At 36.8% G+C, this 13,312-nt stretch overlaps 3 protein-coding genes across 6 annotated transcripts; 1 reads left to right on the top strand and 2 right to left on the bottom strand.

The window, feature by feature from the left end:
* Positions 1–255: 255 nt before the first annotated feature.
* LOC107887158 (putative exosome complex component rrp40) lies at positions 256–4,731 on the bottom strand. 4 transcript variants are annotated; one of them, XM_041104178.1, is made up of 10 exons: positions 4,507–4,731; positions 4,336–4,410; positions 4,156–4,242; positions 3,942–3,998; positions 2,486–2,578; positions 2,332–2,400; positions 1,834–1,906; positions 1,659–1,734; positions 1,413–1,503; positions 256–541 (listed from the first exon to the last, which is right to left on the bottom strand). In XM_041104178.1, the coding sequence occupies exons 1-10, from the start codon at positions 4,555–4,557 to the stop codon at positions 485–487; spliced, it is 729 nt and encodes a 242-aa protein (XP_040960112.1). In that variant the 5' UTR covers positions 4,558–4,731; the 3' UTR covers positions 256–484. The 4 variants fall into 4 exon arrangements, with proteins under 4 accessions (XP_040960112.1, XP_040960117.1, XP_040960111.1 ...); XM_041104177.1 differs by lacking the exon at positions 256–541 and adding an exon at positions 630–786; XM_041104183.1 differs by lacking the exon at positions 2,332–2,400.
* A 22-nt stretch (positions 4,732–4,753) lies between these two features.
* On the top strand, positions 4,754–7,295 carry LOC107887156 (putative pentatricopeptide repeat-containing protein At3g01580). Its single transcript, XM_016811310.2, has one exon. The coding sequence runs from the start codon at positions 4,754–4,756 to the stop codon at positions 7,250–7,252; it is 2,499 nt and encodes an 832-aa protein (XP_016666799.1). The 3' UTR covers positions 7,253–7,295.
* An 80-nt stretch (positions 7,296–7,375) lies between these two features.
* Positions 7,376–10,900, bottom strand: LOC107887157 (protein KINESIN LIGHT CHAIN-RELATED 3). The gene is made up of 3 exons (XM_016811311.2): positions 10,410–10,900; positions 7,994–10,148; positions 7,376–7,838 (listed from the first exon to the last, which is right to left on the bottom strand). Exons 2-3 carry the CDS (start codon positions 9,970–9,972, stop codon positions 7,625–7,627), a joined length of 2,193 nt encoding a protein of 730 aa, XP_016666800.1. The 5' UTR covers positions 9,973–10,148; positions 10,410–10,900; the 3' UTR covers positions 7,376–7,624.
* Positions 10,901–13,312: the final 2,412 nt, after the last annotated feature.

Genomic DNA, 13,312 nt, shown 5'->3' on the forward strand with positions numbered 1-13,312 from the left:
AAAATCTTTCGATTACGATTAGAATCTTTTTTTCTTAAGACTTATTTGGAGCATTTATTATGTCGTCTGTTACTACTAGGCTATAGTCACTTTTTCTAAGTTGTCTATGGCATTTGAGGTTAAGCACTTATAGCTCTTTTTCTAAGCCAGATGTAACCTCGTTTATCTCAGTTGTCAATGACCAAATCTCTCTGAGCCGTTGGGTGGCCATTTTAGCTCCTATTCCACTAATGAACCAATATATATATATAGCAATTTTCAATAGAAAGAGAAATGGATTTTATAGCAAATGAAATACACCACTGCCTTTTTGTGTTTCTCAGCTACCTTCTAGGATAATTCAAAGTTCTATAGAGGAATACTCAATAAAGCGAAACACATGCCAACATTCAAGATATTGCAATCATGATTGCAATTGAACAAGGCCAAATGATCTTTACATGTTCATCTTATGCATATAAGGCCAATAACTTTGACTCGCTGTTCATTTTTTTGTCTCTCGTAGCAACACGACGACCAGTGAGTCCATCAGATCATACAGCTGCACCAATAAACATTGAGATTTATGCCAGTTCCATAAAAATAAACGAAAATCAGACCAAATGATTCAAAAAGGAAAGACCATTCACCACAGATTAGAAGTTATCCATAAAATTTCCCAACTCATCATTGAATGTTCTTAAGTAAATGATCCACCATAATTATCTGTTGTGCTCCACTTAGGGATTCCGAGTTCATGATTGCATTAGCAACAACAACAATGGTGTCTGGAGAGGCAGCATTCACCTTCAATAATGCACCAACTTTTGAGTAGTCTTAGTGTTAAGGAAATTTTCAATAGAGTTCTAACTTCTTGCATTTAAAAAAGAAAAATCAGTTGCTTAGGAGGTGTCTGAATTATTTTTTAAGTTGACATGATAATGGAAAGGAACCAGAACATGTTAAAAAGCACCTATGAGGTCCCTGTATCATCAGGACTAGAATAAATTAGTCCCTCTATTATTAAATTGATCAATTTAATCCTTATACTATTAACAAGAATCAAATAAGTCCAAACTGTAATAAAGTTTACATTTTCTGTACAAAAAAAATATCTTGAAAATTATTCTTTTCAGCTACAGTTCCATTCCAAACAAAAGATTTCATTTATAGAAGATAAAAACTTTTAAAAATATTAATTCTGTTAAATGGTAAATGATATTTTTTTAAACAGTAAAAGTTAACTCTATTCTAATTTGGCCTTATTTGATTCTTTTTAATAGTATATGGACTAAATTGATCCATTTAATAATAGAGGAATAATTTGATTAGGTCCCTATCATACAGGGACCTCCCAAGTACATTTACTTGTTAAAAATAAGAAGATGCAGCTTAAATAACTACAATAAAAATTACTGACTCAAGAATCATACCCAAACCCGGCCATTTAAGCCAACAGCTATTTCAAAGGAGAGTTTCTTGCCAAGAGCCTCAAGAACCGGACATGTTGGTGAACTTAACAGCCTGTAATGGGAAAAAGAGAAGAAGATGACCAAGAGAATTATTCCACCCAAATGAAAAACCTAAAAGCTACCTAAGTGATTTGAAGAAAAGAGCTAAAATGAGCACTGATAAAAATAGAAAGTCAAGTATCTCAAATAAATAAAGAGCTGACTCACTTTCTCGACAGGCCAGTTGAAGTTTCAAACATGTATCCATCTTTGAGGGGGCCAAATTCAGCAGCTTTTCCACTGGCTATACATAACAGACTTTAAAGGTAACGTCTAAACAAAACTAAGACATTCACAAGGAAAGAACGCAAAATTGTGACAAATATAAAGCATATTGACTAACCATCAGTGCAGGACAATTCAGGGTTCATGCCAAAGTTTGCCTTCACAACCCGAAGATAAAGAAGAGTACCAACCTGTAACAATGAGAATTATACACAAGGAAGCATGACTGAGACAAAATACCATATTAATAATTGAAAACATGTGTACATAAAATTCAGAAAACAATCCCATTCTGATTTTAAACTTCAAGATTTGCGAGAATTAATCTCAAAACATTGTTAGTGAGCATCACAAAAATTCTAGAAATGATGAAATATCAATCTCACAGAAGATACAACCAAACAATTATGCATCTGTGTATTGGTGCACAAAGAAAGGAAATTCAGTTGAAATATGATATTTGTATAAATATTCACTCTATGATATTCTGATTTATGCCATCAAAAACTTTGATGAAGTTACTCAAACATCAATAAACCAGAGATGCTCTGCATAGTTCTGGAAAGTCCAAGGGGTCAAACAAGGCTGGGCTTGCTTTCCTCAGCAAATAATGTACCTCCAACTGGTACAGTCCAATCAATCGCATTGAAAATAAGATTGAATTATGAGAAGATTCCACTAATATCTGTCCATGAGTTATCACTGGATAAGAACATCTAGATGAAATGCAATGGCTGGTAAATCGAAACATAAACTGAAAGTATCCATACCTCAAACTTTGGTATATTCCTCCTGGTCCCCCCCTCAAAGGCAAGCACAGGCAAAAAACCCATTGCAGGTCCTTTGATGTCAATCAGAAAATTCTGGAAGGAACAAATGTACAATAAAATAAATAATGAGAAAAGGTAGTTTCCAGTTCAGAAAAGCAGGTTTACCTTTTTAAGATTATGTAATACAAGAAAAATTATGTTTATATAAACAGCTCACATCAAAATATGGATAATTGCAACTAGAAAGGACATGGTAGAGAGCCATATTCAAACAGGGTACAATATATAATTAGCTTCAAAGCAATAAAGTTTTTTGCTTGTGTTAGTTACTTCAAGGTGAAGAATACAACAGTGGAAGTGTCTATCAATCTCCTCCATCCAATTTTATTCTTTCTTCTTTCATCATGAAATTCAAACAAGTTTCACTACACAAGGTGAATCTGACAGTCACAAAGTTGTAGCAGATTCCTTGAAAGCATAATACCATGCCACAGTACTTCACCAGTGGCAAATTCTCACATATAGCTAGTTGTAAGCATAGACAATTTTTAGGCAGTAAACATCTTGAAACCAACAATATTAGGAAGTGACATCAGAATAAATTTTTATCAAGAAATTAATCTAATTTTATGTCCTCCTTGTTTCATTGTTTACCATACCAAATGCTCCATTGTCAGCTAAATACCTCCTTGACTAACCTCATCGAGATTTTTCTCACTAAATCAACAGTTTTCTCTTCGCACATTCTATTGAAGTTGATGGGATGCAGAAGGAAAGGAAGGCAATAATGCAATAGAAACCAAACTTGACCAGGTACATGCAAAAGCAGCATCTTATGTGGAGATCAACTTCTTTTCAAAAGCCTAATACTAAGTTCTACTGGAAAGCAGTTGTTACTTATTCATTATTATAAGATCTCATCCATCTTAGAATTTTCATACTGGACCTGCAAATTCTAACGTGATCTTTGTGAATAAGCTCCTAAATTTCCAGTTAGTATCTATCAATTACACATCAACACATCATCATGGTCATTTCATGCAATCTTCTTTTTCTTTTCATTCACCCATCAAAGAGAATAAACGGGCAATTTACATTATTACAATAAGGCACTAGTAACATAATCGGACTTTCATTTTTCCCTTATCCTGTTATTCCTAAAGACGGAGCTCCCTCTCTTTTTGGAAGCCATTATCATATAACAGTATCACCTACCACTCTTCATGGTCATAAAGACAAACTCAAGAGAAGAAGGAAAAAAAATGAAAAGAACTCTCAATTTCTTTGCATAGTCTATTCACTCTTCCAAACATAACAGAAGAACCAAATTGATTCCTCTCCTGGAACACCTTTCAAATAGAACGCAAACACAAATATTTCAAACAATACAAAGACAAAAGCGAACTGGAACTGCTAAAGTATTTAACATACAGCTAACAATCAGATGAGGACTTACATCTGCTTTAGAGTCCACCACAATACCAAGGATAGTATCTTCCACGCAAGGCACATACTGTTTAAAGATAAAGAAATGACTACATCACTCACAATTTGATGTCGAAAATACAGGGCGCCCTGTAATAAAATAGCTTTGTACTGACAGTAAACAACAATGCAGCATTCACTCCTTTTTGTAATAAATAAGGAACTAAATAAAGCATGAAGCTAACCCTTTTTTGCGAACTTTCAATCCAGTATTTATTTGGTTTCGAGAACCTAAGTGTTCCGGCCTTCATAGCAGAAATAGCATCACAATCCTAGGTAAAAAGAAATCCACCCACTTTTCATTATCATTAAAGAAACTTTTGAAGCCAAAAATATATACAGGGTCGAGAGTGAAACAGACAGACCTGACGGAGACCACCACCTAGTTTGATGGTCTGGCTGGTCATGGAGGAGAGGTCGAGCACCACATCCCCAGGAACCTAAACGCAGGTGTGTGTATATATATTAATATTATTAGCTAGAGTTGAAGAAAACAATTAAAAAATCGAAAAGCATGCAGGATGAAAATTACTTACCACTGTCGAATCAACGAAGCTTGCCGGAGAACTGGACTGTTTGTTTTCCATTCAAAATCCAATTTTTTCCCCCAATCGAAGGAGCCAAATTGTAGCGAGCTTTCTATTTTGAATGGCGAGTGGGAAGCTCTGCGTTAAAACTTAAAAAGAAACCCCTTTTGTGAGATTTGTTAAAACGCAGCATTTTGTACCGTAAGCCCCGACCCGAGGTTTTAGGGGGAAAAAAACCCTTTAAAAAAGTTATTTTATGTGCGGTTTTATTTTAGACGTCTCTTCTAAGACTACGAAGAGTAACGCAGAAATGGAAGCTACGAAACTATTCAACCACCACCATTCATTTCACCTACGAAATCACTCTAAGGATCCAGAAAAGCTTCAGCTGTTTTCTACGGTACCTCTTTTCTCCAAAAATATTTCTTTTATAAAAAAATCTTCTCTTTCTAGCAATTCTCAGACTCATTTCACTTCCCTCAATTTCCATGAAAACCCATCTCTGAAACCACAAAACAAAGATGGTTTTTCAAGCAATAAGCTTATTATGGAGTTTAGTGAACAGGGGTTGTTTGAAGATGTTATAAGGGTTTATGTTAGAATGCTTCGAAATGGTTTCCAAGTTCAAGATTTTAAGTTCTTTCCTTGTGTGATTAAATCATTTGGTGGGCTTTCGGATGTTAAAAGCAGCAGGCAAATCCATGGTCATGTATTAAAGTTAGGATTTTTGGCTGATGTTTATGTTGTGAATGCACTTTTGGGTATGTACTTCAAATGTGGGGAAATTAAGGATGCAGTTCAGGTTTTTGAGAAAATGGGTGAAAGAGATTTAGTCTCATGGAATTCCATGATTTCCGGGTTCTATCAATCAAAGGATTACTTGGGTTCACTGATGATCTTTAGTTTGATGACTAAGGAACACGGGTTGTTCCCAAATCGGGTAGGTTGTCTCTCTGCTGTCTCATCATGTGCTTCGATCAAGTCATTGATTCTTGGAAGAGAAATTCATGGATTTGTTTTGAAAAATGGATTGGAAAATGATGAGTTTCTGGTTAGTGGATTGATTGAAATGTACATGAAATGTGGAGATGTGAGAAATGCTGAGCATGTTTTCAATAGTATAGTAAATAAAGAATCAGTGAGAGTAAATACTGTGATTTGGAATGTCATGATTATGGGGTATGTCTCTAATGAGTGTTTGTCAAAGGCACAGGAATTATTTGTTGAGATGTTAGAGTTAGAAATTGAACCAGACTCTTCAACATTGGTGGCTGCTTTAGTTTTGTGCACACAGTTACTTGATTTAAGCTTAGGAAAACAGATCCACAGATTGATACTTGCCTTTGGATTAGAAAACGACACCAGAATTCAAACTGCTCTTATAGAGATGTACTTCAAATGTTGTTATCCTGAATCTGCTTTGAAAATCTTCAGAAGATCTCATAGTGATAACTTGGTAATGTGGGGTGCAGTTATATCAAATTCTGCTCAGAATGATTTCCCCTTTAGGGCACTGGAACTGTTCTGTAACTTCATGTCCAAATATGGTTTCCCTGATTCTCAGATGCTTTTGGCTGTGTTGCGCTCATGCTCATCCTTGGCTCTCAAGGCTAAAGGCATGGAAATCCATTGTTTAGCTGTTAAAACAGGATGCGTTTCCGATTTTTATGTTGGTAGTTCTCTAGTTGATATGTACGGAAAATGTGGAGATATAGAGTCTGCACAAAATATTTTTTCCAGATTACGTTTCAGGGATTTGGTTGCATGGAATGCCCTAATATGTGGATATTCTCAGAATGAGTGGGTGGATGAAGCTTTAGCAGCATTTTGTGACATGCAGCGTGAAGGAATTAGACCCAATTCTGTAACAACTGCATGTATTCTCTCTGTTTGTGGTCACTTGTCAGTTAGGATTCTGTGTAAGGAGGTTCATTGTTTCTTAATACGGCAAGGGTGGAATTCCAATGTTCTTGTGAGTAATTCTCTGATTGCTGCTTATGCCAAATGTGGTGACATCAATTACTCATGGATTATATTCGAGAACATGCATGAAAGAAATCAAGTATCTTGGAATACGATAATATCCGCTTTAGGAATGCACGGTGACATGGACAAAATGTTTGCTTCCTTTGTAAAAATGCAGCATGCAGGCATGAAACCCGACCTTGTAACTTTTACATCCCTTCTTTCTGCTTGCAGCCATGCTGGGAGGGTTGACATGGGATGTAATTTTTTTCAAAGCATGGTTGAAGAATACAAACTTCAGCCTCAAGTTGAGCACTATACTTGTATGGTTGATCTTCTAGGTCGAGCTGGCCACCTTAGTCAGGCATATGATCTGGTCATGGACATGCCTTGTGAGCCTGATGATCGTATCTGGGGTTCACTTCTTGGATCTTGCAGAAGTCATGGTGATGAAAAGCTGGCTAAGGTTGTGGCCAATCACTTATTCGAACTTGATGCCACAAGCATCGGTTATCGCGTCCTCCTCTCAAATCTTCTTGAAGATTTGGGGAAAGCAAATGAAGTTGTCAAGGTTAGATCAGAAATTAAAGACATGGGGCTTAAAAAGCAACCTGGATGTAGTTGGATTGAAATTGATAATGACATACATGTATTTGTTGCGGGTGATTGTTCACACCATCAGTTAGAAGAGATATACCCTGTAATAGATAGTTTGACACTAGAACTAAAACAGGCAGGATATGTTCCTCATTTACCCTTAACAACTCTCCTGCTTGATGAGCCTGTTTGATTGTTAATAGTGATATGGTTTCGCATAACATTTTCATAGAAAATGGCAGCTGAACTTGATTTAAGTAGAAAATGCCAACAAAGAATCTTTACTTTTACCAATAATAATAATCACAAACGACAGTGACTTAAAAGTAACCTTTAATCAAATATAAAAGTACAATAAATAGTACATTTCTTTCACCCCCAAACTCCCACTGTCCACCCATTTTTATTATCAATATAGTATTTATATATACCCATCTCCATGCCAAGAATCTATCCAACAAAAAAAGAAAAGGGAAAAGAAAACATAGCTCTGTGTTCTTTTTTCTTTCATTTCTTTCTCCATTTATAATATATTATAAAGTACATAAATTCATGTTTAGCATATTCATACCTTAAATCCCTCAGCATTAGAATTATGATGAGGGTTGGCATCAAGAAGGGTTTCTAATGATCTGGCTTTTCTGCTCTCAACTCTTCCTGCTTCCTTTAATAGTTCAGCCAACCTTTTCTTCTCATCATCTACCTCAGAATTTGCTGTCCCCAGTTTTTCCTCTCTCGTCTGAACAACATACTCCAGTATTTCAACGGCATCATCCAACCTGCTTTAACATCATGTTACACGATACAAACACCATTAGAAACAAGTTGAACAGTTTCTCCATTCATCAATAAAAAAAACCTAAAATCAAACAAGTATAAGCATGTCTTTCCTTCTGGCAGGAGAGGAGTGTTGGGGATTTTGACAATTGCGTACCTGCCAATTGCGTCATAAGTGCCTGCGAGATTACTGTATACGCTGAGTGTATCAGGGTGGTACGGTCCACACTCTTGCTCTAAAATGCTTTTGGCTTCTTCAAACAACTCAACAGCCTCCTTTATAGCATAGCGTTGCACACAAGCCAGCCCCATTTGATTGAGAGCAATGCCGAAGAAGGCAGATTTCTTGTCTCTACATATGCGTAGCTTCGAAATGGCACTGCCGAAGGAGTTGTAAGATTCTGAATAATTCCCCAACATGTAGTACATAACTCCCATCTGAGCTTCAATTCCAGCTACTGTGCTTTGCTGACCAGGGACATCATTGTATATTTTTAAGGCCTTCTGCAGCAACTTGATTGCCTGATCAAGATCATTCATTGATTCATAGATGGCAGAAACATCAGTGAGGCCAGCGGCAATCTCCTCCGGGGGAATCCCTGGCATGGGCTTTTCATAGATTCGAAGGGCATTCTCGCAGTATGATGTTGATTCCCTTAATTTCCCTGTCCTGTAATACAAATCAGCCAACCGGACAAAGACTGACCCAATCGCTGGATGATTCTCTCCTTTAGTTGTCTTAAAAGCTGTAAGTGCTTTCTGATAGGCAAAAACAGCTTCATCATATCGAGACAAAGATAAGTATGCATCTCCAATACTGCAATCAACAGAAGCCACCTCTGCCTCCTGGCTATTTGCCACCATGGCCATACGGGCTAAAACAAGATGCTCCAAAGCAGCTTCGTGGTCTCCCTTTGTTTCACATATGAGACCCATGAGCCTCCTATCTGCTGCCTCTTCAAGAGAAGCCGGCGTACCGTTCTCTCTGTGAATGTCAAGAGCCATTTGGCATAGCCTCTGAGCTTCATCAAATTGCAATGCCTGCATATGAGCTTCAGCCAAATACCGGCATGTCTCGCCAACTCTAGGATCTGTTTCTCCAAGAACTCGTTGCTGGACTTCAAAACCAGTGCTGTAACAGGTTATTGAGTTCTCAAGCTGTCCTAGCATGGCATAAGTGTCACCCAACTGCATATGACCAGCAAACTTAGCCAGGGCATGCTCTTGGCCTTCCTCAATCACTGGAATCTCAATTGATTGTTCAAGAAGAGGAATTGCCTCATTGTACTGGCCTAGGCTGCAATATATAGCTGCAGTGACATGTAAACACATGACCAATTCTAAATTGGGTTTTCCACTGCTACAAAGTTCATACGATTTGGCTGCTCGAAGTGCTAGTTCAAGAGCTTTCTGGGGATTGTCTCCTGCAGACACCAAATCCCTAGCTTGTTTGAGTAGAAACGGCCCAAGATCAGGATTACCTAACCCCGACTCGGAAGCATCCTCGGTTCCATTTTGTAGCTTTGATCCTTTCCCTTTCTTCATGGGTAAGACTCCCGTGTTTGGTTTCTTCAGAGTCTTAACTTTCCCCTTATTGATGGGAGGTTTCTCAGGTGGAGTTTTCCCCTTAACATTGGGTTTTGTTGATTCTTCAGAGTCCAGTTGTGTCCGAGACACTTTCTTCACATCACCTGAAGAAATGGATTTTACACCTGTGGGTCGGGGCTTGTCCAACAGCCCCGACTTCTTACCATTCGATGAGCTTCCCTTCTTAGAAGATGAATTACTACGACTATCATCTTCTGGTTTATCCACCTCCTGTTCCTCCCCTTTCATTATCTCAACTTCTGTACTCTCTCCTCCAGCAAGATGGTGCAATTCCGAATCAATCCTCGACTCTTCACCATATGATCCAAAGCTCTGCCTCGAAGGTGACTGATCAGAACTCTGCATATCACATACATTCTCATAAAGCTGCTCAATGGAGGTCTCAACCTGAACCATCCTATCACCACGAGGGCTTTGCGGACTTGGTGTTCTCTTGGAAACCGAATTTTCCTTAACACGTGCAGAAGTCCCTTTCATTTCATTCAACACACCCTCTTCTTTAATTTCATCGATGAGAACACCTGGCATCAGTATGTGCCAAAACCCACAAATATCCTAAACTTATCACCACCAAATTGGTTTCCAATTCAATTCAATTAAATTGGTTCCCAATTCAATCCTATCTTATCCTATCAAACAATTGAAACGCCAGATCCAAGCAAGAGAAAGCATAAATTTTGTAACACACCCAATTTTATAGCAACCTATAAAAAAAAAAAACACCACCACCATAAGTTAAACCTTTTAGCTCATCATAACAATTTCTCCCACATATTCATTAAACTCATCAATCAGATCTTCCATGATTAAATCCGCTCAAATATTCATTAACTCATCATCAACAAAAATAAAGAAAGATAATCATAAGAAACCAACATAAATAAACAACAATCATTTAACCCCCAACTAATATCACAAATTATAAATAAAATGAAAAAGAAAAAAGAGCAAAGCCATTAGAATACCTCAATAAAACAGTCATGAAACAAACAAGGTGACATCTTTTCTGGGTTTCTCATAAAAACGACAAATGTCAGGAGACCGACAAAAAATTGGATTTATACACACAGGAAGAAGAAAAAAAACCTTTTGGATGCTTGGAAAAAAATAAATAAATAAAGCCGGAGAGTTGGGAGGGACACAGAAGAGGGAAATCCAGGGAAAGTTAAAAAGGAAATGAAGGTGTAAAAGGCTATAAAAAAATGTGGGTGGTAATTAATTGTGATAAAAAAAAAAAACAAATGGCTAATTATATATGCATAGGCAAAGTGGCAGGGGTTAGATAGAATGTCAGATTGGAAAGGGAGTGACTTCTCCCCAAACCCAAAGCCCTGCGCGGCCTGCAACCGCAACCTGAACTGTCAAACTGTATATGTTTTTTTTCATGGGATCTTTCCACGTGGCAAGTTGTTAATGGTCAGTGGACTTTTCAGTTGCCCAACAATGGGGTTCGGACAGGTTGGGATTATGAAATTTGAGAGCCTGTTTTGACTTTGTATTGTGGTTTTATGTCTTTTTTTTTCCTTTCATACGGACAAACTGTCACAATCCTCTTCAAGTTTACTTCCCTTCTCTTTCACTTCAAAATCTGCAGTATCTCAATTAGTCACCCTCTTCTTTGGTGAAGCAAACCCCTCTTTCTCTCGAGATCAAACACTGTGGCACCAACTTTAAATAACATATTGGGTACTTTCTAGGAATTATGTACCTTTAGTAAAAATAGTTTGAGGTCATAGATTAGGGAAGATGTATGGATTTGTCGGTGGAGAGTTGAGGGGTTTTTATAATTAAAAGCTTCTATTGGATTACAAATAAAACTAACCCTATCTTTGGAAATGATTAAACGTTTTGTAAAGAAAAAGAAACCAACCTCTTTAATTGTATTTGTACCCCCCCCCAAGATAACAATTTGCTTTTTTATTTATTTATTCTGCTTTCTTTTTACTCGCATTTCATTTTATTTTTGTTACTTTTACAAAATTTAAAATTTAGTCACTAAATTTTTATTTTTAAGATTTTAAAATACAGATTCAATTCTTAACATTTTTATTTTAAAATTTTTTGGTGTGATTTTTAAAGAAAAAAACTCAATTAAAAAAAATATGATGTACCAATGAGTGTTATGTGCAATGGTAAGATACATAGCACTTCCAGGGGCGAAGCCAGAAAAAAATTTTTGGGGGGGGGCCGAAGGAAATTTTAATTTTTTATAGTCTATATATTTATAATTTTTAAATGATTAAATTGAATTTTTATAATTTTAGGTGGGCCAAAGTACAATTTTACTTTTACTAATTTAAAATTTTAAAAAAATCTAAAGGGCCTAAATGAAAATTTCCCATTTGAGAGGGGGCCGGGGCCCATGCCTGCCCTCCCTGGTTTCGCCCCTGAGCACTTCTAAGGTAAAATGTAGTTTCGAACCTTAGACATAATATTATTGGAAGTGACAATTACAAAACTTAAACATAGAGACTAAACAATGGATATGAAGAATACAAAATTTATAATTAGCTCAAATATAAAAATGAATAATAAAAAAAATTAACTTAAATTTAATAATTTTAACAATTACATTTAAATTTAAAAAGCTAAGAAATAGAACCAAATTTTTTTTTAAAAAAAAACCTAATTCTAAATTTTAGTTGCTTACGAGATATTTAAATTAATTTACCTTCGTGATTTCATTCGATGCATATTAGTTAAAATCTTTATTGATCTCTTTAGATTGTGGTTGCCAGATGACGTGGTCAATCGTATCATTAGTATTCATCTTCCTTCCGAGTTTGCTGGGCCTGATATTCTTTCCTGGTCCAGAATTACGTCTGGTGTCTTCTCAGTAAAAAGTGTTTATTTTTTGCTCAAGGAGGAGTCTTGGAACCCGAAAGACGCGAATTGGAACATTGTTTGGAAAATTCTAAGACCACAACGTGTTAGACAATTTTTCTGGTTAGTTCTCAAGCAGTGACTTTTAACTAATTTAGAAAGGGTTAGAAGGGGTGTTGCGCAGGACGGCTCGTGTTAGCTCTGTGGTCACTCTATGGAGGATACCCTTCATACTCTCAGGGATTGTTCTTTTGCAAAGGAAGTATAGAACCAAGTTATTCCTTTCAATCAGTCTGGCAGGTTCTTCGCTGGTAACACTTCAGAGTGGTTGTTCTTGAATTTGCATTCCTCTCATTCTCTTGACATAAGGGACTCAAATTGGACTATCTTTTTGGGATTCTCCTTTAGCAAATTTGGAAGAATCGGAATACATTCATTTTTCAAGGACATTCCATGAGTCCTAACGACATTATTAATATCTCTTATAGTTGGGCAAATCATTTTTCCTCTACTTATAAAGCAACATTAGAGCACCGCCCAATTCAGTCAACTTCTCCTCAGAGCTCAGGTATGTGTTTTTACCTTAATACCGATGGTGCTATTCACTCTGTCTCTAGTTTCTTTGCTACAGGGGGAGTAATTTACGATGGTAAAGGATAATGGATTTTAGGATATAACCGAGATTTGGGAAAATGTACAGCAGCAGTTGCGAGCTGTGGGGAATTTCGGATGGGCTTCTGCTCCTTCAGAAACAAGGATATGTTAAGGTCATTATTCAGTCCAATAGCCTTTAAAGTGTTCTTTCTCTTCGTGACAGCAAGTCTGATGGTCCAAAGAGCTCCCTGATAATGAGGATTCACCAAATCCTAGCCTAAGAAGATAAGTGGTCCTTAAATTATATCTCAAGAGAGTCTAATCAAGTAGCAGATACTTTGGCTAAAATGGCCTTAAAGAAGACCAAGACTTTGCAGATTTTTGTAGAACCCCCACTGGAAATACAAGTGCTTTTGAAGGATGAATCTTGTTTTGTTAATATGACTAGGAG

Source organism: Gossypium hirsutum, chromosome A03, assembly GCF_007990345.1.
Source record: "Gossypium hirsutum isolate 1008001.06 chromosome A03, Gossypium_hirsutum_v2.1, whole genome shotgun sequence".
In the NCBI taxonomy this organism is placed as follows: domain Eukaryota; kingdom Viridiplantae; phylum Streptophyta; class Magnoliopsida; order Malvales; family Malvaceae; genus Gossypium; species Gossypium hirsutum.